This window comes from Trachinotus anak, unplaced genomic scaffold, assembly GCF_046630095.1.
Source record: "Trachinotus anak isolate AG129_WGS33_773 ecotype Australia unplaced genomic scaffold, CSIRO_AGI_Tana_v1 ptg000019l, whole genome shotgun sequence".
Classification (NCBI taxonomy): domain Eukaryota; kingdom Metazoa; phylum Chordata; class Actinopteri; order Carangiformes; family Carangidae; genus Trachinotus; species Trachinotus anak.
The window spans coordinates 12,611,544-12,637,507 of record NW_027273870.1 but is presented as its reverse complement, the minus strand read 5'-3'; the positions used below and the strand labels follow the sequence as shown (position 1 = coordinate 12,637,507).

General features: G+C 39.0%; 2 protein-coding genes across 4 annotated transcripts; both read right to left on the bottom strand.

Moving 5' to 3' along the window:
- Positions 1–341: 341 nt before the first annotated feature.
- On the bottom strand, positions 342–16,069 carry dctd (dCMP deaminase). 2 transcript variants are annotated; one of them, XM_071503603.1, is made up of 6 exons: positions 15,903–16,069; positions 14,005–14,104; positions 11,175–11,310; positions 9,649–9,765; positions 7,913–8,009; positions 342–2,548 (listed from the first exon to the last, which is right to left on the bottom strand). In XM_071503603.1, exons 1-6 carry the CDS (start codon positions 15,923–15,925, stop codon positions 2,464–2,466), a joined length of 558 nt encoding a protein of 185 aa, XP_071359704.1. In that variant the 5' UTR covers positions 15,926–16,069; the 3' UTR covers positions 342–2,463. The 2 variants fall into 2 exon arrangements, with proteins under 2 accessions (XP_071359704.1, XP_071359703.1); XM_071503602.1 differs by having other exon boundaries at positions 15,885–16,067.
- Positions 16,070–17,843: 1,774 nt separating this feature from the next.
- Positions 17,844–25,960, bottom strand: cep44 (centrosomal protein 44). 2 transcript variants are annotated; one of them, XM_071503600.1, is made up of 11 exons: positions 25,806–25,960; positions 25,591–25,688; positions 24,137–24,284; positions 23,735–23,872; positions 22,945–23,064; positions 22,624–22,698; positions 20,582–20,710; positions 20,339–20,437; positions 19,350–19,421; positions 18,401–18,481; positions 17,844–17,976 (listed from the first exon to the last, which is right to left on the bottom strand). In XM_071503600.1, exons 2-10 carry the CDS (start codon positions 25,680–25,682, stop codon positions 18,425–18,427), a joined length of 930 nt encoding a protein of 309 aa, XP_071359701.1. In that variant the 5' UTR covers positions 25,683–25,688; positions 25,806–25,960; the 3' UTR covers positions 17,844–17,976; positions 18,401–18,424. The 2 variants fall into 2 exon arrangements, with proteins under 2 accessions (XP_071359701.1, XP_071359700.1); XM_071503599.1 differs by having other exon boundaries at positions 18,401–18,438; positions 25,806–25,959.
- Positions 25,961–25,964: the final 4 nt, after the last annotated feature.

The window sequence follows — 25,964 nt, the reverse complement described above, 5'->3', positions numbered from 1 at the left end:
CCTAGTTCTACAAACTTTTTAACGTGGAAAGAGATAAACTTGGTGTTCACCTTTTGTCTGATTTCTAAGCCTAAATAATCAGAATCAATACAAGCGCATTTAAAATGGTAAATTGACTTGACATCAGCTGACCATGTTCAGTACATATTGTGTTCTCTTGGACCAATATATACTGAACATGGTGATGGGAGTTAATTGTGTAGCAACTTCAGCCTGCTAGCTTCTCTCCAGTCCAGTGAGGGCAGTATGTAATCTCCCTGCTGTCAGTCTGACACATGATGCTTCCTGCTCCAGCAAGGTGTGATCATCTATCTGGGGAACAATAAATACACATTCTAGAATAGGTCTCTAGAACATCCTTTATTAGTTAGATCAGGGTCTAGATTCTTAATTCTTCTCTCAAAACCGTGTTGAACCAATTATAGCAAAGTATGAGAACAGGATATGATGGGTGTCACTTGAATTTAAATTTACCAGTGTGTACTGCTGCTCCTCAGAATTGAGGGAAGAATGAATGCAGCGAAATACAGAAAGGTCCTTCAAGAAAACCTGCTCCAGAGTGCACACATGAAACATGACAACAACCTAAAGCATATGGCCAAGACAACGCTGCAGAGGCTTTGGTCTGACTGTCCTTGAGTGGCCCAGCCAAGGCCCATCTTAAACCCTTTAGAACATCTGTGGAGAGACAGAAGATGGCTGTTCACAGATGCTTCCCATCTTATCTGGCGGAGCTTGACAGGATCAGGGAGAATTGGATAAAACTGCCCAAATCAAGGTGTGCAAAGCTCGTAGAGACTTAGCCAAAAAGACTGCTGCCAAAGGAGCTTCTACAAAGTACTGAATTAAGGGTCTGAATACTATTGTAAAATGTTTCAGTTTTAGATTTTTATCAAATTACCAAGAATTTCTAAAAACACATTTTTACTTTGTCATTATGATTTATTGAGTGTGATTGATGAGGGAAAAATGGCAATTTTAATGATGTAAAGTGAAGGGGAATATGCTCTGAAGCCACTGTACATACATGTATTCAATGAGGGAAGGATGAATGCAGTGAAATACATGTTTTGAAAAAATTATGAGGTTTCATATGCTTGTCATAACAGCATATTAGACAGTATAACAGCAACAGTTTTCAGCTTAACTCTTTGGATTTAAACATCGATGCTTTTGACCCATCACATATTGTAGTCAGGCATTCCTGAAAACATTACAATGAAAATGTACTCAAGATTAACACGTTTTTGCCAGGGTATTCTGGGCCTAAATTGGGGAATTTGAGCTGGTTAGGTTGGAAACAAGGCGCAGATTGAAAGCACCCGGTCCTCGGTAACCCCGTTAGAACAAGAACAGCCGGCATTATATGACCTGCAGTACTTACTTGTTCATCTTTGTTTAGATTTTTTTTTTTCCTTCTTACTATGTTTTCTGTTTTGGCACCAAAACAAATTCCTCAGATGTGAAAACCTACTTGGCAATAAAACTGATTTTGATTCCATAGGCAGAATGGCCATTGGGCATACTGGGACAAATCCCCCCTCCCCGGGACTGGCCCTAGCATATAACTCCAGCCACCCGGGCCAAACAACTTTTCTGACAGAAACCCTGCAATCCAAGGAGTCACCAATAGTTGTAACTACAAATGAAAATAGAAAGGCATTTTACAATAACACATTCCAATCGCAGAAACTTTCTCTTTCCAGTGGAAGGCAGCATCACTTTCAGAACACAACTGTTTAAATAACAAATCAGCAGTATAAAGAAATTCACACACAGTAAAAGTGAAATCTGGATCAGGATTGTTAAATGGAAGGTCTCGTCATTCTTTCTAGAGTATTAATAAAATATTAGTGTACACACAATCTGTGCCCCTGAAACCCCAAGCGTTAACCCAGATGCTACGAGGCAGGCGAGAAAGTTACAGCAGCTCTCAGGATTCAACAGAACAAGACTGATTTATTGGGCAACATCCACTGTGAATGTGGATGGTCAAATGAACTGAATACCAAGACACCTCTGTATTGATGTGGAACCTTGTTTGAAGGAGGAAAAACTGATTTCAGGTTTTCCCCTGTGCGGACAGTGAAAGAGAAGATCTGATTGACAACACAAAAGAGTTTAAAATCAGACACTCAAGACAGTGTGTTCAAAGTTCTTGTGTATCGCTAAACCCAAAGGAAATTTTAAAGGAAAGAAAGAAAAAAAAAACTCAGCATAGAAAGACCTTCCGCAGCAGTCAGCCAAAAAGGGTGAAGCCTCAGATTAAACTATCTTGAATATCCAGTTAAATCAAAATATCTAAAGACGCCAAAGTTGGGGTATCCTTGAGTTTTCCTTTGGACAAAGCAGGGGGCAAGAAGATGTACAGAAAAGAGGCATGAAAGTCCCTTTCAATCTCGTCAGTCTTCCTCTGCCTCACTGCTTCGTTCAGTGGCACCCCAAGGTGAGCTGTTTGCATTTTCACTTGGTTGCACTATTCAGCATTCCAGGGTGGTTAATGGAATTAAAATCAATGACAATCTCAGTCTTCTTGGGCTTGAACTGCCTGCCAAAACACAGAGGGAAAAAAAACAACACACACATCAGTGAGGAATGCACAGGTATGAGGACACACAGAAAACACCAAATAAAAACATGAGACAATGAGGACTAGAGTCGACTTTTCATTGTCTTTTCAAGTTATACTTTCATCTGTCCCCTGATAAATTTTCACAAGGTCTGGACAAGTTGTCAACAAGAAAAAATGTGTGTGTGACAGATAAAGGGAACAAGACAAAGAGGAGAAAAAAAAAACATAAAAACCATAAGGACATTGCTGTTTTTTAAAACTTGTCCCAACTTGTAATAGCTTCTTTCTCTGACTTTTTTCATCAACTTCCCAGAACCATCCCAAAAAACTATTTTCAGCATCTTAAAGTGGATGTAAACTGTCCCAAAATCAAAATGTATTTTTTTAACTTTGCTGTTATCATCTGTAGTTATTTATTCAAAGTTTATTAATACTAAATGTCTCGTGTGTCCAAATTGCATGAAATTATGAACCAACTGCCCTTCCTCTGAGTCCCCAGCAATACACCCACCAATTGTTAATTCTATAGAATGATTGATGAATGATTGTGGAGATATGTGAAATTTACACACACACACACACACACACACACACACACACACACACACACACACACACACACACACACACAGACACTTTACAGTTACAATGGATTAGATAGTTAGATGTATCCTGTTTCTGTCTGGGTTTCTTAGCATTCCTCGTTGTTAGTTGGCTCCGTTGTGAGTCAGTAATGCTCACAAAAATGAAGGAGCAGCAGCGGACTGCAGCTCTTCTCACACTTTAGAGAATGCAATTAATATTTTCCTCATTGATGATGTATCATTTCACCACCCACGACCCATCCACTATTAATAGGTGTTCATTCTTATGACCCGAAGCCTCAATCCATGACTAAACTGTGGTGCCTGTGGATATAACTGCAATCGTTCCTGTCCATGTGCAAGCTATGCTTACTAAGTGTTTGTAAGAATTAGATGATAACAAAAATACCACAATAATATATAGACACAGTCTACATGTCAGGCTGCCTGAAAAGTGTTGGAATCTCAAGCCATGGTTTCTGAAAAGAACAATGTAGAGGCCTACATGTCCCTCCAAAAGCCTGAGTCTCAAGCCATGAATCCTGAAGAGAACCATGGAGAGGCCTACATGTCCCTCCATTAGCATGAGCCAGAGTTGGTCGACCATTTGAACAACGGAGCCACGACCCCCCCACGATTCACACCTAGGTGTGAATCAGAGTTCGAATGTAAACTCAGCATCGGCATGGGCCGAGGCCAGGAACTCTCAGCAGGGATCCCCGGTGATGTCACTCAAGTGATAAAAGCAGCACCGCGACCCTCCGCCGATGCTTATTCCCGTGCACCAGTTACAGTAAAGAGCTACTTCAAGCTCTCTCCACGACTCGGCTGCTGAAAGGGAGCGATCCTCAACATTTGACCTATTTCCACAACTTCTTAAAGCCTAGGTCACAGTCTTCAACTCGCAGGCCGAGTGCACAGACTGCTTTGTTTGTTTCCTTTTTGTTTTTGTTTTTTCATCTTTTGGATCCGATGTAGATTGCTGTGCAATCAGCTGATTTTACGTTCTGTGAGGACGAGCCAACTTTGTTAAGGACAAAACAAAGTTCACCGTCTCTCATCTGTGATCTTCCCGCTGCCGCCGAGGAACTCATCACACCGTCATCGCCAGGAGAGTGAGACATGAACCGCCAAGCTCCCAGCCAAGGACGAGCTGCGGAGAATCAGAGCGGACTTTCTTTGTCTAACTCTGAAGGATCGGAGCCACTCACAGTAAGAGGTTGATGTCTGGGTAGAGACATAATTAGTGTAGCGTGTTGTATTTGTAATTTAACTTATAAGTGCTGCATATCTTGTTGTTTTAGATCGTTCACTGTGATCAGCTTAATAAGCCAAATATCACTAGTTAAAGGACCAATAGCCGACCAGACGAACTCTGATTCTCTGGCTACGTTATTGTGTAGTGATATTGTGGTGATTATTAACTGTGGTGACGATCTCTTGTGGACCCTTTCCTCTCTTCACCTTTATTGTCCCTCTTTTCTCCCAATCACGCATCTCATCTACATCTCACTCACATTCAGGCTGCCCTAGGGTGTGATTGCGTCATACACGTAAAGCTCAAGGGTCCCTCCCTTTGTTCTCGTTGTTCACGCCATTCACACTCTGCGGCCAGCCGCCATTTTGGCTCTAGCGATGACGTCACTCGCGTCACGCTGCCGCCATCTTGGCACCTACTGACACGTCACTCACGTGACTTCGTCACCATCCTCTCTCTCTCCCTCACACACACACACACACACACACAGCACGGTTGTTACATATATGCAATCATCTAGTTAGTTTTGCCTGCAATCATCCAGTTAGTAACTAATGTTTGTTTTAGTTATAGTTGAATTAGAATCGGTTTAATATCAAGTGATGTTATTTTGAATAATTATTACTCTTATTAATAAATCCTGTTATAATTTAACTCGTCGTTGTCTGTGATTATTGTGACTATATTTGTGATAACAGCTGGATTCAGGACAGTCAGTGCTCAAATTTACCCTTCAATTAACCTTCTGAGACTGTATTTTGAGCCATCAATTTGGTCATTGGTCCCTGGTGACAGGGTGGTGCCCCGACGTTACTACTTGTAGTAAACATCTATATATATGTATTGGTGATTATCACTGATAATCATTAATATTATACGCCAATAACCAAATTGCCCCTAACTGTGCATAACAAAAGCATTGTGGCAATGATCTCTGTATGTTGAAAGGCTGTTTCTCTGACCACTCCCATCATCACCGCTGGCCACACCCAACTGTGATGTACAAATGGTGTATTGTGAAGTGCTGTAGTGCAAAGGGCACAGCAGAGCATGGAACAACCAGTAGAGAGCAGCACAAGCAGAAGTGTTAGCCTGGTGTAGCTACTCTTAAAGCTGCACTAATAAGTGTTGTACATTAACAATAGATCAAATGACTATGTGTAATGTGAAATGTTGTGTCAAACCCACTGATAATGATTAGCCATCATCAGCATTTCCTCAGGATCAACAGCCCGCAACTTTACTGTTTTGATTCACTCTCATCAGCTTTGTTTTCAGCAACAACAGGCAATTATTTTTAGTAAAAAGCTCTAAAAACCATGCATGCAGCCGGAGTGCAGCAGACAGAAATTTAGCAACTAGCTGGTGAACAAAGTGAAGCATTTAGCAACTGAGGAGCCAGACACTTTTTCAAGAGTTTCAAGAGAGAGAGAAGGAGAGAGAGAGCTGATGGATGCACTGATAGATTTTAAAACTTATTTTGAAGTTGAAACCTGATTTATTGTGAGGGAAGGGACATTAATAGCTTCTCTCAGTGAATCCACAAAAATATGAAAATATAAAGCTAAAGCCTGTTGACTATATCAAAATGCAGTTCTTATTGTGAATCCTAGGTGTAACTTTCACCATGTGTACATTGCCTGTGCAGTATATAAACCAAAGAGTCACTAGACGCAGCAGTACCAAAAGAGTTAAATGTGGACAATGAAGGCAGGAGATTCCAGACATGGTGACAACATTTTTACAGGGTTCAAGGGAAGCATGTCTGTTTAATTTGCAGTCACCAGCATTATGAAGGAATGTAACTTGAGCTCTTCAAGTTCTGTCTGGGACAGAGAAGCCGTCTTTGCAGCAAACCCAATTTTTCTCAAGGCTACAGGGGAAAGGCATGAGGAGGCCGGTGCAAAATGTGACTGTACTCGCATCTCTAATCACAGAGTTCAACCAGCGATTTTAAGATTTTGCTGCCATTGAGGATATGAACTTGTTCTCAAATTCTTTGTTTATAGTACAGGTTGACCTGCTGTGGGAGTTCCCAACAGCAGCCCCCACTGTCAGAGTTCTACAGGGATTTGAAAAAGTCCAGATTTCCCCAGATGAGGCGCCATGCCAAAAGGATGCTCAGTTTATGTGGCTCTACATACATATGTGAGACAATATTTGATCACATTATTGATTATAGAGTGATTATTCTGTCACCTCTATAATGTATTTCGAATCTCCCCTATAAGACTTCCACCTGATTTGACAGCAATTCTTCAGTTCACGGCCTAGTAACACTGTTCCCATTAGGAGTGAGTCTTATTGGTGAGAGAAATTAAATAGTGATAAAATTTTCTTACTGCAGAAAACTTACTCCTCTTTGATAAAATAAAAAGGGCAATGGCCTGGGACTATACCCTTTTTTCTGCATGAGATGGAAAGTTTGGACACTGACAGAGAGAAACACCATTGTTCTTGTACTGCAGTGTAAAACTAGTTACCTTGTTTAAGTATGATAAGAAAATGTAAAACAAACTGCTATAACAGCAGACAAACCATTAACTAGCTTAATACTGTAGGCAGTACTAGTTAGCCAGACATGCTAATGGCCGCAGAAAAACACACAGCGTGATCGATTTTCAAAAACATTTGTGTTCATGTGACACAAATTTTCAGTTCGTAGCTCAACAGAAATGTTAGACAGATTTGGGTCTATCCTGCTCCACCCTAATAAGATCACACATCTTCACATTTCAATAAAATTACTTAAACTTCAAACTTTTTTATATAAAATATAAAACTAATGTGGAGTGAGTTAATCAGCTGATTAGAAGACAATTGTGATAATATTAGCATGATAACAATATCAACCTTTAATTCTTGGTATTGTCCTTTAAATTCACTCCTTTTCTTCACCTTTAGTCCGCTTCCAATCAATGTGTGGTTTTCGACAGACATAACAATGCCCTTGGAACTATTTCTCAGCTTTATAAATCTAACCAGATGTGACATTTAATTCTATCAATCAGGAAAGTTGGTTGACAGCTAGTTATCTGTGGTGGCTCAGATAGAAAGGTGTTGTGTCACAGCTCCCATCTTATTCACCATTTATCTGACTAGTATGTGTTGTATCCATGACAGGCTCTTATCAGGTGTTTCCCTTTTGCCTTGCTGTTGTCGACAGTTGTTTTGTGTTTGACTTTATAGTTCAGTTAACTTACAATGGATGTTAGAAAGATTTTCAGTTAAGTTTTAAATGCAAGTCTTCAGTGGCAGCTTCTCATTTCAACAGAGATGTTTGAAAGTTTGCAATGTGTTGCTGTTTTCTTAGCCCCTTTGAAAAGCACTGAGAAATTATGTAAATACCTAGAGGATGACAGATGAAGAATTTGATGCAACAAAAGAGGTTAATTACAACATCATCAAAAAATAAAGGTGCCTGAAAATCATTTCATCAATTCCTTTGAGGCAGGAAAGCAGCACTTTTTTGTGTACCAAAGAAAACTTGAAACTCACCTGTACTGTATGCCTGCCATGCTGAGCAGTCGTCTGGAGGCGGTCATCTCCTGCGTGTCATGGTACTTGTCAGAAAGATAGACCACGTCCTTAATACCTGGATGGAGATTGGGATAATAAATATATAATAATAATAATAATAAAGTTCAATAAAGACAATTAGTCTTCTTAGCAAAGACCTGCCTCTTACCTGTGCATGATCAGTAGGATGAGCGAGAGCAAGATGAAATCGAAGGAAGTTGATTTAACTTCTGTATTTGCCCCGTGTCCCTATTTCCTGTATGGCTACAACTCCCCGCCAATCCATCCCCATTTTTGGCTCATTTAATGTCATCCAGAACCACTATGTGTAAATATATTAGCAGCTGCCCACTGCTCTGGGTGTGTGTACTCACTGGTCCTACTGTGTGAGGCAATAATATAGACTGCATGTTTGTTCTAACATTGATGCATATTAAATACATACAGTGCATTTAGAAAGTGTTCAGACCCCTTCACTTATCACAATTTATTATGTTGCAGATCTGGGACAGGCAACAAGAACAATTTCTGCTGTGTTGAAGGTTCCCAAAAGAACTTTCTTGAATGGAAGAAGACCAATACTGCTTGCTATCCCCAGGTTATACAGATTTTGAGATTTGTGATGACACCCCGATACAGTGAAGGTGAATGATTTTTTGTTTCTTGAGCTCACAAGCACGGAAAATTTCAAAAGCATCTTGCCTTTCTGGAAGCACTGTCCTGGTCACTGAGGATAACAATTACAGCTGATGTCTTGATTAATCATCAAAACTTGGAACTTTCAATCGTCATAAAACCAATTTTTGCACATCTTTTGTGTAAATTCAGTCTGTTTGTGTATGATTCAGAGTTGCTGAGACTGCCATCATTTTGAGGGCATTATTGGATAAGGTCTTCTTCCAAATGTAGAAATATATGGAAATCCAAGAATGTTCTACCTGGGAGTGGGAGCTTTCATTACACATAATGAAATCCATATCTTGAAATATATGTGCAAGATAATTCACATGGATGTTTTAGCCTGATGTGAGAAGGCATTAAGGCAGATCCTGCCTGAAGTGGATTCTGCAGGCTACTGCTGTGGAAAGCCCAAGGTTGGGCGAGTGAACATTAGTGGCTGGCAGAGGAGTATTCGTGTAAACTGACTGCCATTTTTATTTTTTTAGCCTGGTTTCAGGTCTTCAAGTGGAGAGGCACTGACAAGAACAAAACTATTCTAAAGTTGATTTGAAATGTATAGATGTTGCTTTATAAGCATGCTAACATTTTCCAGGTACTTCCTAATCACACAAATGAGTGTTTGTATTACTGCTTCCAAGCACTGATAGATCATCTTTGACTATGATGGGATCTGCCCATACAACTCTGTTATTATCAGAGGTACTATTAATTCTAAATATTTTAAATCTAACTGGTTTTACCTACAAAGTTCACCATTTTTAGATGCTGAACATCAGCACAAAACATGGGTATGCAGTTAGCACCATCATTAAACGGTAAGCAGTTAAAAAAACTTAAGAATAAATATTATTTATCTAAAATATCATTATCAACCTTCAAAAATCACTATCAGTTTACCAATATTTACAACTGCCTGACAAGGTCTAGACCTCCTTCATTTGGAAAGTGCCTTGAGATAACTTCTGTTGTGATTTTGCACTGTATAAATAAAATTTGACTTGACTGCAATGTAAGTGTGTGTTGTCAACACCCACCTGCCTGGATGATGAGCTTAGCACACTCATTGCAGGGGAACAAAGCCACATACATGGTGCAGCCTTTCACATCAGCACTGTTCTTGTTCATAATGGCATTCAGCTCTGCATGGCACACTGTGAGACAGAGTATTGAAATGGTCCCCAGTCAATACAAGACACTGCATGTTTTCTTGTTTTGAGTTCGACTAGAATGGCACTCAGTAGAGTGTAAACCTGTGCCAAACAATCGCACACATGTCTGAGATCAGATTATTGTCTTGATTTGGTGCAGATCCAGATTATTATTTGGATTGGCACCAGATTTTACTGGGCTATGCCCCATCCCTCTATCAGGTTTGGTGCAACCTGGTTCAATATTTTTTGTGTAAATCTGCTGACAAACTAACAAACCAACAAACAAACAAACAAATCAACAAGAAAGGCAGCAAACAAGGCTTAGAGTATCACAAACAATATTCAATTTACATTCATTATATTGGGGTAGAGGTTGAAGCCTCGGTCTAAATACCACTTGGTCAATTTAGCCCGTCCATCCCTCCATTCTATATTTGCTTTTAGCTTTGAAAGCTAAAAGGCAGATTTCTATTAATTTTGCTGATGATATTCATTGTTGCCAGATGATTAATTATCTGGATGAACTAACATAATGTTAGACAAGGAGAAATATGAAAATTTCATGGCCATCTTACTGCCCACATTACTGGCTAAAAGTTGGCTTAGATATTTTACATTAAACTTTGCAGATATGGGTGTGCTATGCTAGTAGCAGCTAATGTAGCCTCAGGCAACAGCCTCAAAGAGACATGAAGAGTGAGTTAGAGAGGTCTGGTAAGATGGCATCTTTCTAACTCTAATAACTAACTTTTTCTATTTTTAAAATTGTCTTTGGCCCCATCTGACATTACCTTAAGTGATGTCACATCAGACAGTCATCAGAATTCTCCCTATGGCGTCACAAAAGACTATACAACTTTTCACATATGCAGTAGTCCCCCCAAAAAAACACATGAAGAGCTTTTGATGTGTAAAATCAGTGGAGTTTAGTGGAGAAATAGAGTGAGAGAGCTGTTCATGAGACGGGAAAGATGGAGACAACTTAGACTTACTAAGAAAGAAAGACAGAAAAAAGGAAGAATGAAGGAAGAAAGAGCAATTTGACACCATCTGATCACTGGAGAAAGATTTTAAGATTTCTTCCTTACATATCCTGTACCTCCCTCTACAGGCCTAAGTTTAGACATGAAAATGAGACATGAAGAGAACTCAGTAGCATAGTATAGTGTAGTATTAATTAGTCTTTGCTGCACAAAAAATGCCTTAAAATAAAAAGAATTATGTTACACATGAATACCATGGAGCTCTAAGCTGTGGTAGATAAAACTTAAGAGTGCTTGTTATTTTGTTTTATATGCACATTTTTTTCAAACTGTTTGATTTTAGAAAAAAAACCAAAACCAGAATGATTACAGATTCCCCAAAATGAAAGCAAAATTAAAAGAGTGGGTATGCATATGCATTCTCACCATAAGGGTATTTGGTGTCAAGTCGGTCATCAGCTGACCGCGACCATGGTAGCAGGTCATCATCACATCCATTGGGCATACCATTGTAACCAATGCCGACAATCTTATTCTCCTGGTTCACTATACACGCACCAACCTGCACAGAGTGACAGAGGTTCCACAAAAACAACACCTTCAGTAGTATCTCACACACTAAAGGCTTGGAGGTTTCTGCTTGCTGTGTTGTCTTCTATACATACACATACTTGGCCTTAATGCTATATATTGAAAGTGCTGGTCTGTGTTTATTCAAACTTTCTTAAGTTTGCTTGAATTTTGTTTACGTGCAATGACTGTTTTAAGAGCATATGGGCCTCGCTGAGCATCTCTCCTGTGCTGCACAACTAACTTACTGAATGTAATAAAAACATCTTCCAACTATGTTGTCATGTGTAAATTCTGGGACTTGAATGTAAATACAGATTAGGATCTATACTGAACAACAATATAAGCACAATTCTTTTGTTTTTACTAATTTTGACGTTTTAATTGAAATAAAAGATCTAAGATTTTTTTCTATGCACACAGAAGACTTATTTCTCTTAAGCTTTGTTGACAGGTGACAGGTGGGCTTATCATGATGCTGATTACACAGCATGATTATTGTACAGGTGTGTCATGGGCTGGTCACAATATAAGGCAACTTTGAAATGTGGAGTTTTATCACACAACCAGTGTTGGGCAGGAAAAGTAATAAGTTACTTTTTTACTTATTATTCCCTTAAAAGTAATAACATTACTTACTACTTCATATCAAAAGTAATTAGTTATATTACTCGTTATAACTATATTATTTTCACTTTACAAAAATATTAAACATTGCATGTTTAGGATGATACCATAGATTCCTGTTTTGTTATTTAAGCCCCGACATATTATATAGGGTCCAGATATTCAGAGGTGAAATAATGATTATACCTCCCAGCAGCTTCTCAAACCTTTTATCAGACATTCTGTTCCTTGTCAGGGTGGGCACTAAACCTAAACTAAAAAGCTGCTCCTTGGGTGAACTAGATATGGTCAGAGTGTTGTACTTCCTGTAAATGTTTTTTATGTTTGAGAACTGGTTCGGAGTCTCAACCTCAGATTTACCCGACCTCAAGTAGTTCATTACTTCATTTTCTGCTGAGTAGCTATCCTTAGACACTTTCATCATGGCAGGCTGACGTAGTGGACACAGAGGCCGGCTCCTGTGTGTGAGCACAACATTGCTTGCAGAAGCTCCCACACCAGCTCTCTCCTGCTCTAGTCTCTCAGCCATTGGAGCTTGGACCTCGCACAATTAGCTGCAAGACGCGTATCTTTGCTATGCAGGACATCAGCAGAACGACATCATCATAAGATAGTAACACAATGCAATGCTGATAGGATAATATTATTACTGTTTTACAAATTGTAATACCTCACACACTACTTGTTACTGGGAAAAATAATAATATTACAGTAATTCGTTATTGAGTAATGCGTTACTGCCCAACACTGCACACAACACAATGTCACCGATGTTGCACATTTTCAGGGAGTGTGCAATTGACATGCTGAATGTCCAGTAAATGAAATAAATGGTCATTTCACTACCATAAAGTGTCTCCAATGTTGTTTCTGAGAATTTGGCAATACATCTAATTGGCCTCACAACCACAGGCCACATGTAAATGCCAGACCAGGACCTCCACATCTGGCTCCTTCACTAGCCACCTAAACAGCTAATACAACAGCTGGTTTTCATAATCAAAGAATATCTGAACAAATGTCAGTGACTGTCTCTGGGAAGCTTATGTGCATGCTTGTCCTCATCAGGTTCTTGATCTGTCTGCAGTTTGTCATCTTAACTGACTTGAGTGGGTAAATGCTTACCACAGATACTTTCCCCAGATAGATGGCATCGTGTGGTTGAGAGGTTTCCTTGTGTTGTAACAAAGAGCCCCATGGTGGTGGTGGGATTATGGTATGGGCATGTATAAGTTACGGTCAACACACGCTGGTGCATTTTACTGATGGCAATTTGAATGCACAGAGATACCATGATCAGATTATCTACGAGGTCTTGTTTTCTGATTCATGGCTCAAAAAATTCACATCTATAGCCCTAGTCGTGTGAAAACTATAGTTCAGTGGCTAATAAAGTATTTTTTCAAAATAAAACCGCACATTTTAATTTTATTGTGACCAGCCCATGGCACACCTGTGCAATAATCATACTGTGTAATCAGCATCTTGGTATGCCACACTTGTCAACTGGATGGATTATCCTGGTAAAGGAGAAGTGCTCACTAACATGGATTTAAACACATTTCTGAACAACATTTGAGGGAAAGAAGCCTTTTGTGTGCTTAGACAAAGTCTTAGATCTTTTATTTTGAGTAATGAAATATGGGAGTGGCACTCAAGTGTTACATTTTTAGTTTTGTTCAGTGTATATGTGAGAACCCCATTTCCTGTACAAGAATGACGCCTACAAAAAACTTAGTGTCTTAGAGGGCGTAAGAAACTTCAAGGAAAACAAATGTCAAGGAGAGTTATTATACTTTTATACCTGTAACTATATTTGAATGAGGACTTGAATGCATGAATGAATGAATGAATGAATTAATTAATGAGGTCAGAAAGGCACATCAGCACCCTTGCCTCAGGACCTTTGCCTGCTATAGGTATGCTATCCAAGTGGTCTGTTGCCTACCCCGTCTGTGATTTATTAACAAAAATGTTTTGCTCAAAATGAATTAGATACTTTATGTCACTGTGATGTATGTAATTGTTACAGCCCTGATACGCATGCAAACACACACACCTGTGAGCTTGGGTCCTTGCTCCTTTGGGCTGAGAGAAAGGCCACAGCCATAAAGTAGTCCGGCCATTCCAGGTAGTCTTCTCTCTTCCTGGTTATGCCACTAGATGGGAAGCCACAAAGAGACAGAGAGAGGATACCAGGGGGAGAATGTTAAGTTTTGTGATCTAAAAGAAAAATCAATCAATAAGTTAAATCAATCAATAAGTTATATCACAGCTCACAGGTCATTTCTGAGCATTAAGTCCATCTATTTACACAAATATCTGGGTTCCTACATTTCAAATTGTATCACCTGGGGCATCATGTACAAACACCTTGCATATGCCATCTTTCAAGCTCACATTCAGATGTATCAAGACTGGAATTAATGTAACAAGTTGTGACGCCAGCTTTATGCCTGGCCATGTTTCTAATGATTTTAGTCAACTGGCGACGCTTAGAGGCAAAGCAGTGAAACTACCAACATTAGGAACTGGTTTCCAAATCTGCCGGACCACACGTCAAAACAATTCCTCCTCAAAATGATTCACATAGTAATTTTTTTTCCTGGACTCTACCTCTGAGAGCAGACCCTCCTCCTTGTACTTGCTGAAATTTCTCTTTTTGGCTTATATACCACTTGGTTTTGCCATTTTTGCTGAGGGTGGGGCAGTCCTGGCATTTTCACTCATTAGCATATTAAATTTAAGGCAAAGAGAGGGTGGAGTGTGGTATTCGTGCATGACCGCTTAATTTCATGACAATTGGGATGGACAAAAAAATGTGTGTGGTATCCATGGTGTAATACATCTGATTTTTTTTGGTGCTTTCCAGCTTTGTTCGTACACCAAGTTTCAGTATGAATTCTATGCAAGGCTTTGTACATGAGGCCCCAGATATGTATGTAGACAGTATATGGTAATGATTTGCGACAAGACTACCATAAACACACTTCAAAAAAACTACAGAGTAATCTTTGGGAAGAAGCTTTGTGTGCAAAATCTTCAGCAAAAGCTCAAATATCCTAGTTTTACATCAGCCGCTCTTACAGGCACCAGGGGAACAACAAAAAAAAAACAAAACTTAATCTTGGCTTGGCTTAGTTTTGGCACCGTGCCCAGTGACTGACTTCTAACTTAGTCTAAAAGTATAAACCCTGCTAAACACTGAGTCCCCATAAAAGACATATATGAAACATCACTGTTTCAGAATTTTTGGCTTGTGGAACCACCTGTAGTAGGCAAAAATATATGGACAATGAACCCTTTCACAAGTACACTTGTAGCCTAGTATACTTGAGGAATATATTGTACTTTAAAAAAAAAAAAAAAAGATTTAACAAACAAATCATTTGATCCGCATTTTGTTTAAGATACAAAACATTTAATTTGCATTTAAGTGTGATGCTTTATTATAGATTAAACTACCAAATCAACATTAGTCTATATAGTAATATAGCTTACTATAACACAATTTCTAATTTTAGTCAAATAAAGGAGCCATCTTCTTCTTCCACCGCTGCCAAAAAGGAAACTGTCAGAACATAAATCTTAACATCTCATTCACACATGCTTGTGTCATTTATCAAGCTAGCTTTATGTAGATTCAGACATGAAGGGGCTGAGCACATTTGTCTCTACAAATTAATGATCAAATTTTACAAACAGGGTGACAGGATGAGAAATGGAACAGATTCACTCGGTCTGTTGTATTAAAAATGAGACACTAAATCACTCAACGGAAAATTTACGAGGCAACTTAACAAAGTCTGGGGAAAACCGCCAGCATGTGGACTGGACAGATGATACTCCGCCAGTGTGTTCAGTCTGTCTCAGAGCATGTCTTTTCGTTCGACATGAGAGACACCAAGAGGAAGTAAACAAAAAGTTGAAAGTAGTTACCCATTTAAATGAACAGACCTCGACGGCTGAATTTCTTCCATAACTCTCCAAAAACTGGGGCTTTTTTCTGCTTTTCTCTAACCTGAGGTGTGTGCTGAATGTGATATAACCATAGACTGTATATTAAAAACCCACCCCGGTACACAACGTCATCACGAAGCAGGAAGAAATCTCCCGCGCTATCTGTAGTCCGGCTCTTATACCCTGCCCCAACCCTGACACATACCTACAAATGAGTTCCGTGTGGTTATTACCAAAGTAATAAGTTGCCTTAATTTAAACAGTGTTTTAGTGCACTCATAACGAAATTAGAGGTTAGACTGTATTTTAGAACGAACACGTCGTTGTGTACACGAGAAAACCGTACGTGTTTTTTTTTTAAATTTAACTTAATTTCCTATGTTGCAATAATTTGAGAAACGATGGAGAAAAAAACAGGGATACAATCAGATTGAGATGGTAAATTAGAAATGTTCAGCTAAAAAGAATTATGACCAAAGAAGCACGGGAGAGCAGGGGCGGATCTAGAAAAATATTTATGGGGTGGCGAGAGGGGGGCAAGAATTTTTGAGGGGTGGCAACATATGGCAGACATATATATACTGAATTTAATAGATAAAAGTACGGTAATACTACTGTAAGTGGGGCATTATCACAGGAAAGGCATTAAAGTAAGACACAGGTGATGAGTGGCAGATGTGTGAGTGGGGAAGCAGCGTTGCATGCAGCATTTGTACAAGAAGAAACTATCCAAAGAAACACTTACCCATGAGGACTGAGCTGTACTAAGGTGAGCAGAAATACACTGTGGAAATAAATGGTTCACGGCACTCAAACGAGGTACTGCACATCGCTTTTATTGTTTACTCAGAACAGCCATTCTCCCCATCTGTCCCTCAGTAGCTTTAACAATTTTTTGACAGATGAGGTGTTTACTGATAAAGTAACGAGAAATATGGTACACTATATACAACATTCACAGCAGTTAAGGGACATTTCATGCATGTAAATATGAGCTGCTGTATCAACAAATTACACAAAGGGCTCAGATCCATCCATCCAAATCCATTTTGCCCCCAGTCTGAAAAAATACAAAAACATTTTGTGAGTAGGTTCATACAGCCCGTTTCTGGACAGTTTTATACTGTATATACAAAAGAAGAGGCATTAAAAAACTCTCCCGGGGAGAGAGAGTTTTTATTTATTCAATTAATAACTGTCCTTTCAGTTTACTATGCCATGTATGTAATGAGTGCCATGTCTTTGCCCATGCACCATGTTTGTCAGTGCTACCTGTGAAATTTTATTTTAGATAATAATTTATTTAATAACATGCTTTCTTAAATATTTTGGGTAACAACGATTTTCCTGTTTCTGTCAGAGAAAGGCAAGGGCGTCCTGAAGATGGTGTATTAATACCCTGCCTTTAATGAAGACACCATCCACACAGAATTATACTCTGTCACAGAGTGAGAGGGTGTATGTGCTGGATTGGAATTGGGCCTTACTCTATTTAACTTCACTTATGTATAGGGCCCAGAGTTTTGTGTTACGCTCCTGGTATCTGATATCATGATATTTTGAAAAATCTGGAATCAGGCATGGGCATGGGGTGCATGTTGTGGTGGTATCAAGCTACTGTGTGTAGAAGAGACAAAGACTTTTAATTTGATTGATATACTTTTATGACCTAGTTCTAAGAATTGGGAGTTAATTCTTTAATTGTGGAGGGCGAACAAAGTGGAAATCATATACTGTGGAAAAAGTGGAAATCATATCAACCAAGGCCTTCATCCCTTTCCCTTCATTCATTCATTTTCATGGTGACAATACAGTATCTTCCTTACAATAATTTGGCTTTAGACTTAGTTAAAAGCACCTACAGGAGTTCCTCGGCTTCTCTTTAAGTAGAGATGGCTTGTTAAAAAACCTACAAAGCAAATGAACAGGTAGACACTGTGATAATGAGGTTTTATTGGGTTTAACAATGCTAAGAAGACAGTTTGCCAAGATTGTAGCGCAAACATTTATCATAATTTATTTGCCAGGCGAGGAGTCAGAGTTCTTCAACAGACTGGTGGTGATCTTTAGCCTACAAATTTCAGAAACACACACACAAATTGTGAACAAATTGTGTCCTCATTACGTTTTCACTGACAAAACAATATTCTTTTAAATACATAATATTAAATGTAGTAGCTAAACTACCAAAATCTCTGTAAGATCAAGAAACAAAGTTGGAGAGGCAACTGTCACTGCTATTATGAAGTCAGACTGGATATAGAAGCAAAACATGTTAATAAAAATCCCTCTCTGGAAAGGAATCAACAAAACTCTGTACTTTTATTTCATAGTCCAACACTGAGTTGGAACAGATAACAAGGTTAGCCAGACTTTGTGCTTAAACTGTGTGCACCTTTTACCTGTCAGAGCAGAAATAGAGAAAGCTATATGAAAAACACATTAATCAAAACCTTGATGTGATCAATTGAAAAATTTAAAAATCAAGAACTTACATATTAGTGATGCTCTCTAGCCTGTCATTGATGTCCTCCTGGACAAAGAAACAGGACAGACAAGAAATGTGTTTGAGGCTCCTGTGGAAATATTAGGCAGTTTGACTGAAGAGAGTCTTACTGCTGCACCATCCAATGGCCTGAAAGCATCAGACATGCATGTAGATGGCTAGCTAGTTTCTTATCTGTTGTTTGCATACCTCTGTCCAATTATTCTTATGTTCTATAGTAAAAACCACTTTATAGTCCAGTCATGACATTTGAGACATTGTTCATACTACAACAGACCCACTGTCTTCTGTTAGGAAGTTAATTTTCAAACACTGTTAGAATTTATTCTATCTTCGATCAAATCATATTTAATAACAAGGTCATGTTTTGTTGCCATAAAAAGTCTGATGTTGGTGGAGCATTAACTAACTTACAAAGTCTTATTAACAACAAGTCTTTGGAATAGAGGCAACCTACATGAGGCTCAACTATTGTGGATCCCAGAGGCTGTGCGCTGTGTGTGAGAGACAATAAGAAAGATATTCTGTCGCTTTTAACTTTCTCTCTGAGCAATTGTATAAGTAATTATAGCTGATATGCCCACACAGCCTTTTTCTTGAATTGATGTGTTTAACTGTATATCTGTATATATATCACAGTTATAAAATCAGGATTCAATCATAGGCAGTCCAGACATGTACTAGGTTTTCACCTAGTCTTGTTTTGTGATTATTATTATTATTTTTTTTTAAATTGAGGTGATCTGCTCTTTGCCCCGACCTTTAAATATTGTGACCATCTTGTTTAAATGCACAACAGAGACAACAGTCCCCTGAAATGTTCGTAACACAGCACAATAGAATATGAAAACAATAAAACAAGCAATGTGGTGATGTCATTTACAAAGAAATGTCCTTAATCATTGAAATGCTGGAAAAGCTGAGATTTGTTATCTCACCTTTGAAGAACCAGATATGGCACTGGAAGGACAGGAGGTGGTAGATGATGGACATGGTGGTGAGGCATTTAACTAAGAAAGAGACGTGAAACAGAAAAGAGAGGCGCATCACAAATGGTCATTTTTATGTAAAAATATTCTTATTTGAGGATTAATTTGAAAACAGCCTTAGTGCTAGATTCAAGCAAATGACAATTTGACCACCAGAGAAGTTTAAACAAAACTAGAATTTAGCTTAATAAAGAGTTTCCACTATGAATATCTGAGGAGATGCAGTTGAGACAGGCTCACAAAGCCAGCTGAAAAACATAGCTTGGTCTGATGTATGAGGATTTCTGCTGAGGCAGCAGATGGCAGGCTCAGAGTTTGGCATCAACAACATGAAACCATGGACCAAACCTGTCTTGTGTCAACAGTCCAGGATGGTGTGGGAAATGTTTTCTTGGCACACTTTGGACCCGTAATACCAATTAATCATAGTCTGAAAGCCACAGTCTGCCCGAGTATTGTTGCTGACCATGTGCATCCCTTTATGGGCACAGTTTACCATCTTCTAATGGCTACTTCCAGCAGGATAGTGCTCTATGTCATAAAGCTAAAGTATTCTCAAACTGGTTTCCCGAACACGACAGTGAGTCCAGTGAACTTCAGTGGCCTCCTCAGTCTCCAGAAGAACCCATTTTGGGTTGAACCGGAGATTGGCAGCATTGATGTACAGCTGGAGCAGAGTCTCAGAGGAAAGCTTCAAACATCTTAGTAAATTCATGCCAAAAAGAACAGAAGCTGTTTGAGAGCAAAGGGAGGAACTACCCAGTATTAGTATGGTATACTCCGACTACTCTTATTGTGCAGACAGTCCATATTGCCTCAAACTTTAGGCTGCACAGGGGCAGATGACAACATTTATGTTATGTGGACCCCAAAACCAGACAACCAGTAGCTACATTCTACATGGAAATGAAATTAAAAGGTCACAGCACTTGCACTACCTGTATACTACTAAATTCCAGTTTGGTTTCCAGTAACAGGACTCTGCTCATCAGAATTTCCCAGCTCTCTCTGCATATGGTGATGACTTCTCCTTCACTCTGGAATAGAACATGGTAAATAAAAAAGGCAGTTTAGGTGCAATTTCATGTTTTTTTTGTTTTTTCTTTGCTATCTGTCTATCCCGTAAAAGAAAAATACTTAATAATTGGGACAAGATATGAAAGAATTAGAGTCATATCAACCTTGTCTGTGTTTCTCCATCTCTCAAGTTCCTCCAAGCGTCTCTCCAGGACCACAAGCCTATCTAGTCCAGATAGAAGATTCTCTATTTGAGCTTCCAGTGCTGAGAGCCTTCCCTCCACACCTGATGACTGAAACACAGAAAGACAGTTACATTACATTTTATTCTGGGATGTGGACCCAGTGGTCCTCAGACCTTTAGACCTTCAATACAAAACTCAAATCACATTGCTAAAGGAAGCACTCTGATTTTATGAGTAACGGACTGAGACTTTGATACATTTTGAAAACCACATAGCAAGAGTAAATAACAGCAGACAAGCTGTCCACTATGGTGAGGACTGAGGTAGGCATGCTCTGTTTATCTTATTTTGAGGTCTGAAAAATGTGACTGAAAGTTTTCATTTTGTGAATCTGTTGTTTCTGATCATTAATCAACTGAGAGTGGGGATGGAGGAGTTTTTTGTTACAGTGCTATCAGTGCTGGAGGATTCCAGATGTGTTTTGTCTACAGACACATTTTATTCTTGTTGGTTAATGGTTAATGGTTAATGGTCGATTAACAAGCATCATCTATTGGTTGGAAAAAAATGGGCATCCCTAGTAATAAACAAATTGGTGTTTACTTGAAGAATGTTGTTCTTGTCCTCCTTTCTTTCTGCCAGCTCTTTGATCCTCTTTCAGGAGAATTGTAGTAGTAAATTATGGGAGAATGATGCTGTGGAAAAAGTGGAAGGGTTTTCTATAGCCCCTTTACACTGATCAAAAAAACCCACTAACACCCAATAACACTGGACTTTTGTTGTCAAAGTGAAAGTGTGCTCCGGGGTCAAATGACTCTGCAGTAGGCACAGGTCTTTTTCGGCCCCAGCTCTGACCGGCAGAAATATAAACGTGACACCGAGGTGAACACTCTCATTTTCTGTGCTGTGTCAGAGCCTGACAGAGCCAGCGTCTGTCAGAGCAACAGTAAAGAGACCTGTCACCTGCCCAGCACAGAGCTGTTAAAGCAAAAGCACCATGGCTGCAACTTCTGCCAAAAGTGTGCTCATTTGGTGCTGCAAAATAAGTTTTAAAAACACAAAGGCCAAGAGCACCCATCCGGGGCTGAGACACAGCAGATCGATTTTACTAGTCTGTACAGCAGCTAGCAGTTCATTCTTTGAATCTATGAAGATATTCTCTCCCACGTCTGTGTGCTCTGTAACTGCATGTGTTGACATTGCAGTTGTGTGTCTGTGTTGTCTCAGTCCAAACAGAAAGACAAAGTCATCTGGCAGCGTGAAAGTAGTCACTTGCCTTTTTTAGCGCTAAAACCAAGGTAGGCTAACACCTCTTGACATCCTTGTTAATGTTCCTGTATATTTCAAGGACATTAAAGTACCTTTAATGTGCCTGTTATGTTATGTGCTGGCTATTCAATGCAAGTACCTATCAAAAGTATGAATGGCTTTCAGATAAAACACAAAGCACATTAAAGGCCCTCACATCTCTTGCCATGCTGAGTGAGCAGCTAACTACATTTACAAATGTAAAGCTACCCGATAATGGATCCACTGATAATAGACAAATGGTTTGTTTTGTGTTCACACAATATTGGCTTATTACCTATGTATCTGTATTTATTTATTTAAAATTGTGTGCAATGTATTGTTCAATTTTACTAAATAAGCAGAACTGACAGTTTTTATCATTATACTTCTACACTTTGTCTGTTCCTGAAATCAAAAAGTCAAAAAGGGGAAATATATTTTGTTGTTTACAATTGTGCATATGCATTTCTGTGAAGCGGGTTGTAAGCATCTAATTTAGAGCTCACATGGTAAAAAAATGTTAAGAGCCAAAGCGACACACAACCTGTGTTTTCTGGATCACTGAGTGGTACACAATACTATACACCACTGTGTATCTTTAATAATAATAATAATAATAATAATAATAATAATAATAATAATAATTTTTTTTATTTGTAATACACTTTATATTTGAAGCAAATCTCTAAGTGCTACAGATTAATAATATAATGGGGGTACTTTATACTTACAGTGTGTGCATCAGTCAGCGTTGGATGAGCTTCTTCCCTGCCATCATTGTGTGAGGCTGGACAATTGACTCTGGGCTGCAACACACATACACATGCAGTTTTATTGGCTAGTTGACAGAATTGCTGTTTGTCTTGTGTTTTGTTACTTCAGATCTCCTCCCAACTTCACTGATGTGATGATACAGGTAGCAATGGTCACATGTTTTGTTTTAGGTCTAGGAGATTTAATTACCACTAAGCCTTATGTCTGTACCAGCTACAAACATTAATTTGCTTCATTGCCTTTGTTGTAAGTCAACAAGAAAAGGGTATGAGCTTTACCTGAAACCCCAGCTCAACTTGTTCCACACAGTGTTGTCCAGTTGACTGCTTGGAAGGGCCAATTCCGCTTAGGTCCTCCTTTTGTGTTAAGGACCTCTCTCTGAGCTTGCGCTGGTCACCCTTGGGAATGGGGAAAGAGTGGAGTTTTTATACTCAGGTTCCCTTTAGAACCAGTGTAACAGTATGGCTGAAACAGAGTGCTACAGGGATGATCCCAATCTGGAAGTTAGCATTACCCTGGTTCCCTCAACAAAAAGCCAATGGGATTTTTCCATTTTTCCATAGGTTTTATTAATGTTGTAGAATAAAACCTGGAAATGTCTTGAGCTTATGTTAACCACAGACCTTATGTCAGACATCTAACAAAAAACCCTTCCAAACAACCCATCAACTTCAGGACAAGGGAACCAGAAGGGCAAAAATGCTAATTCAACCATCACTCTATAGACCATTACAGCTAGTAGCAGTTGATTGAGTTTATTGTGTCTTCACTTCTGGTAATGGGACACTCCTCCCCACTGCACCCCTACTTCATCTGATGTGATGGATAACTTTTACTTAGTTTTGCATACTGACTCATGTGATTACTACTTACTTTGGTGTTATTACACAATATATCACATTAGTTTGGTGTCATCAAACAGTACTGATCAATTGAGGGGTTTAATGATTTTTATGATCTAAAACCTTCTATAATAAAAGGCAGAACTGTTACAGGTTATACAATCTGGATTTAACAAACACATAGACAGGAATGTAAAGAAAAATGAACCATCCAAAGGCTCTGTACCTTCTTCAGTTGGTTGTTTTTCTGCACAACCAAGTTAATGATGTCACAGATGACAGAGATTTTCCTTTGAGAAAAACCCCACTGGAGAAACTGCTGCTTGGTCAGTATGGGTTTATAGTGCAAGATGTCTCGCAGTACCTAGACATACAAAAGAGACACACAGACACACACACACATACACACACATACACACACACACACACACACACACACACACACACACACACACACACCTGAATGAAGTTAAAGTAAAGTAAAAATACACTGTACACTAGTAGGTTAATAATCACTGAGCTTCATAGAAGGAGAGGACAAATGTGGATTAAGACAACTGCCAGCATTGCAGGCGCCTGAATGCATCTGTGAAAACACTGCTCATAATGTGTGTTTGTGTTACTGTACCTTATAAAGAGTGTCAGTGAACCGAAGGTCAGTTTTGCCAGTCAGCTCCAGTCCAGCTGCCATCAGTTGTTCAGTAAAAGGTGGCGAGAAGGAGGTGAGGGTGAAGCTCACTATTGGTAGAAAAGCTGAGGGATCTCCCTTTGAAAGACTAGTGGCGAAACAAATCACAACGTGCAACACTATGAGGAGAAACTGCAGCTTAAAAAAAAAAAAAAAAAAATCAAAGAGTCTTGGTGCGAAAACCCAAAACACACCAAACACACTGACCTACTGGGTTATGCAGCCATGAAAGAGTCATGGTGGTTATTGACAAGGCACTCACATAGACTCTGTATTGAAATGAAAATGTATCTCTGTGTTTGTTTATGGTAACTAACATTTTGTAATTCTGATTCATTTTGAAAGGTTGTTAAGTACACTACTGAAGTTTTAGAAGTTGTTTTTTTTTTGTTTTTTTTTTTTAAATTAAATTTTTTTTTGTTGTTTTTGTTTTGGAAGTCTTTGTCTGTGCTATTTCTCCACAGGAATACAAAGAAGAAAAACAAATAAACCATAACCCGGTTTCAGTCCTTGTAATGAGACAGTCAAGAAATTCTCCCCAGCAAGAAAGAAAGGGAGATAATGAATCTCAAAGTGCAATTCAGTCCAACCTGGACCCATTAGGAGCAGCTGTTTATTGTGTTACACTGGGACAATAGTGATGCCTTGTGGTTGACATGCAATATTACAGTAGGTAATCCACACAAAGTCAAAGGAGCCTTTATGAATCTTGTTAGATATGTCTCTAACATTGTACTTGCTGGTTAGTAGACCTGAAAGTAGAGGCCATTTATACCAGTGTTTATAGTAGGCAAACAGCAGATAAAGTAGTATCCATTTGAGCATGGTTTCAAAAAGTCTCCTAAAACTACCAAGCTGAGCTTCCCCTTCAAAAACTGTCAATTTGCTTACATTTAATCATAGATGACAATCTTTGATTTTTACTGACTGCAAACTTGCTAGCTGACAAGACTGTGGAAAGCACTAGTGTTAGCAGTTGAAACATCCCTAAAAAATAAATTTTCTGCTGTTAACAGTCAAGCTGCCATCAGTTGCTCAGTAAAAGGTGGAGAGAAGGAGGTGCTGAAACCTACTGACTGACTGACATTATCACCAACCTACTGACTCTCACATCAAGGCTTGAGAAAGTTCCTTCACTTTAAATGTTGGGCCACTGTCTATAGAGGTAAAATTAGATGAACATAAGGTTTTCTATTGGCTCTTATTCTACCTACATATTGGTGACAGCTTGAAGAAAAACCAATATAAAGTGTCTTACTAAGGTGTTGGGCCACCATGGCCACCAGAGCAGCTTCAATGCTCCGTGTCATTGATTCTACAAGTCTCTGTGATATTCTTACTTTTAGGGCCTTTATGTCCCTAAAGTAGCGTTACTGGTAGTTTAATGGCCTTACCCATTGTAGTCGACACATCGTGGGTACTTAATCACACGTAGGAGAGTTTCCAGTTTACGAAGACAACCTTGGATGTCTCCAGTAGAAAGCATCTTTATCTGTAAGCAAGAGAGAGAAGCGCCAACCTAAACGTCTGTTTTCATTGCTCATGTAAGAAAACATTAGCTAGCTATATTTTAATCGACTTTACAGTTAGATACAAAACTTTTACAAACCCGACTGTTCTGGAAAAACAGAAAATGACGACGCGAAATTAGATGATAATATTCGAATACTATTCTTTAAAAAGAGATTACAGCCAACACCAGCTGAAATTTTGATGTAGCTACTTTTGATTCTGCCGGTTGACCAACGGCATGAGGCAGGATAATACA

Coding starts and splice junctions, on each gene's coding strand:
- dctd (XM_071503602.1), bottom strand. CDS start 15,925: ATGGAAGAAATTCAGCCGTCGAGGTCTGTTCATTTAAATGG. Junction 9,766..11,174: donor TGACACCAAATACCCTTATG/GTGAGAATGCAT, acceptor TCTGTCTCACAG/TGTGCCATGCAGAGCTGAAT. Junction 2,549..7,912: donor ATGGCAGGCATACAGTACAG/GTGAGTTTCAAG, acceptor GTGTTTTGGCAG/GCAGTTCAAGCCCAAGAAGA.
- cep44 (XM_071503599.1), bottom strand. CDS start 25,682: ATGCTTTCTACTGGAGACATCCAAGGTTGTCTTCGTAAACTGGAAACT. Junction 20,438..20,581: donor GATGGAGAAACACAGACAAG/GTTGATATGACT, acceptor GTTCTATTCCAG/AGTGAAGGAGAAGTCATCAC. Junction 19,422..20,338: donor TGGAATTTAGTAGTATACAG/GTAGTGCAAGTG, acceptor TCTCTTTCTTAG/TTAAATGCCTCACCACCATG.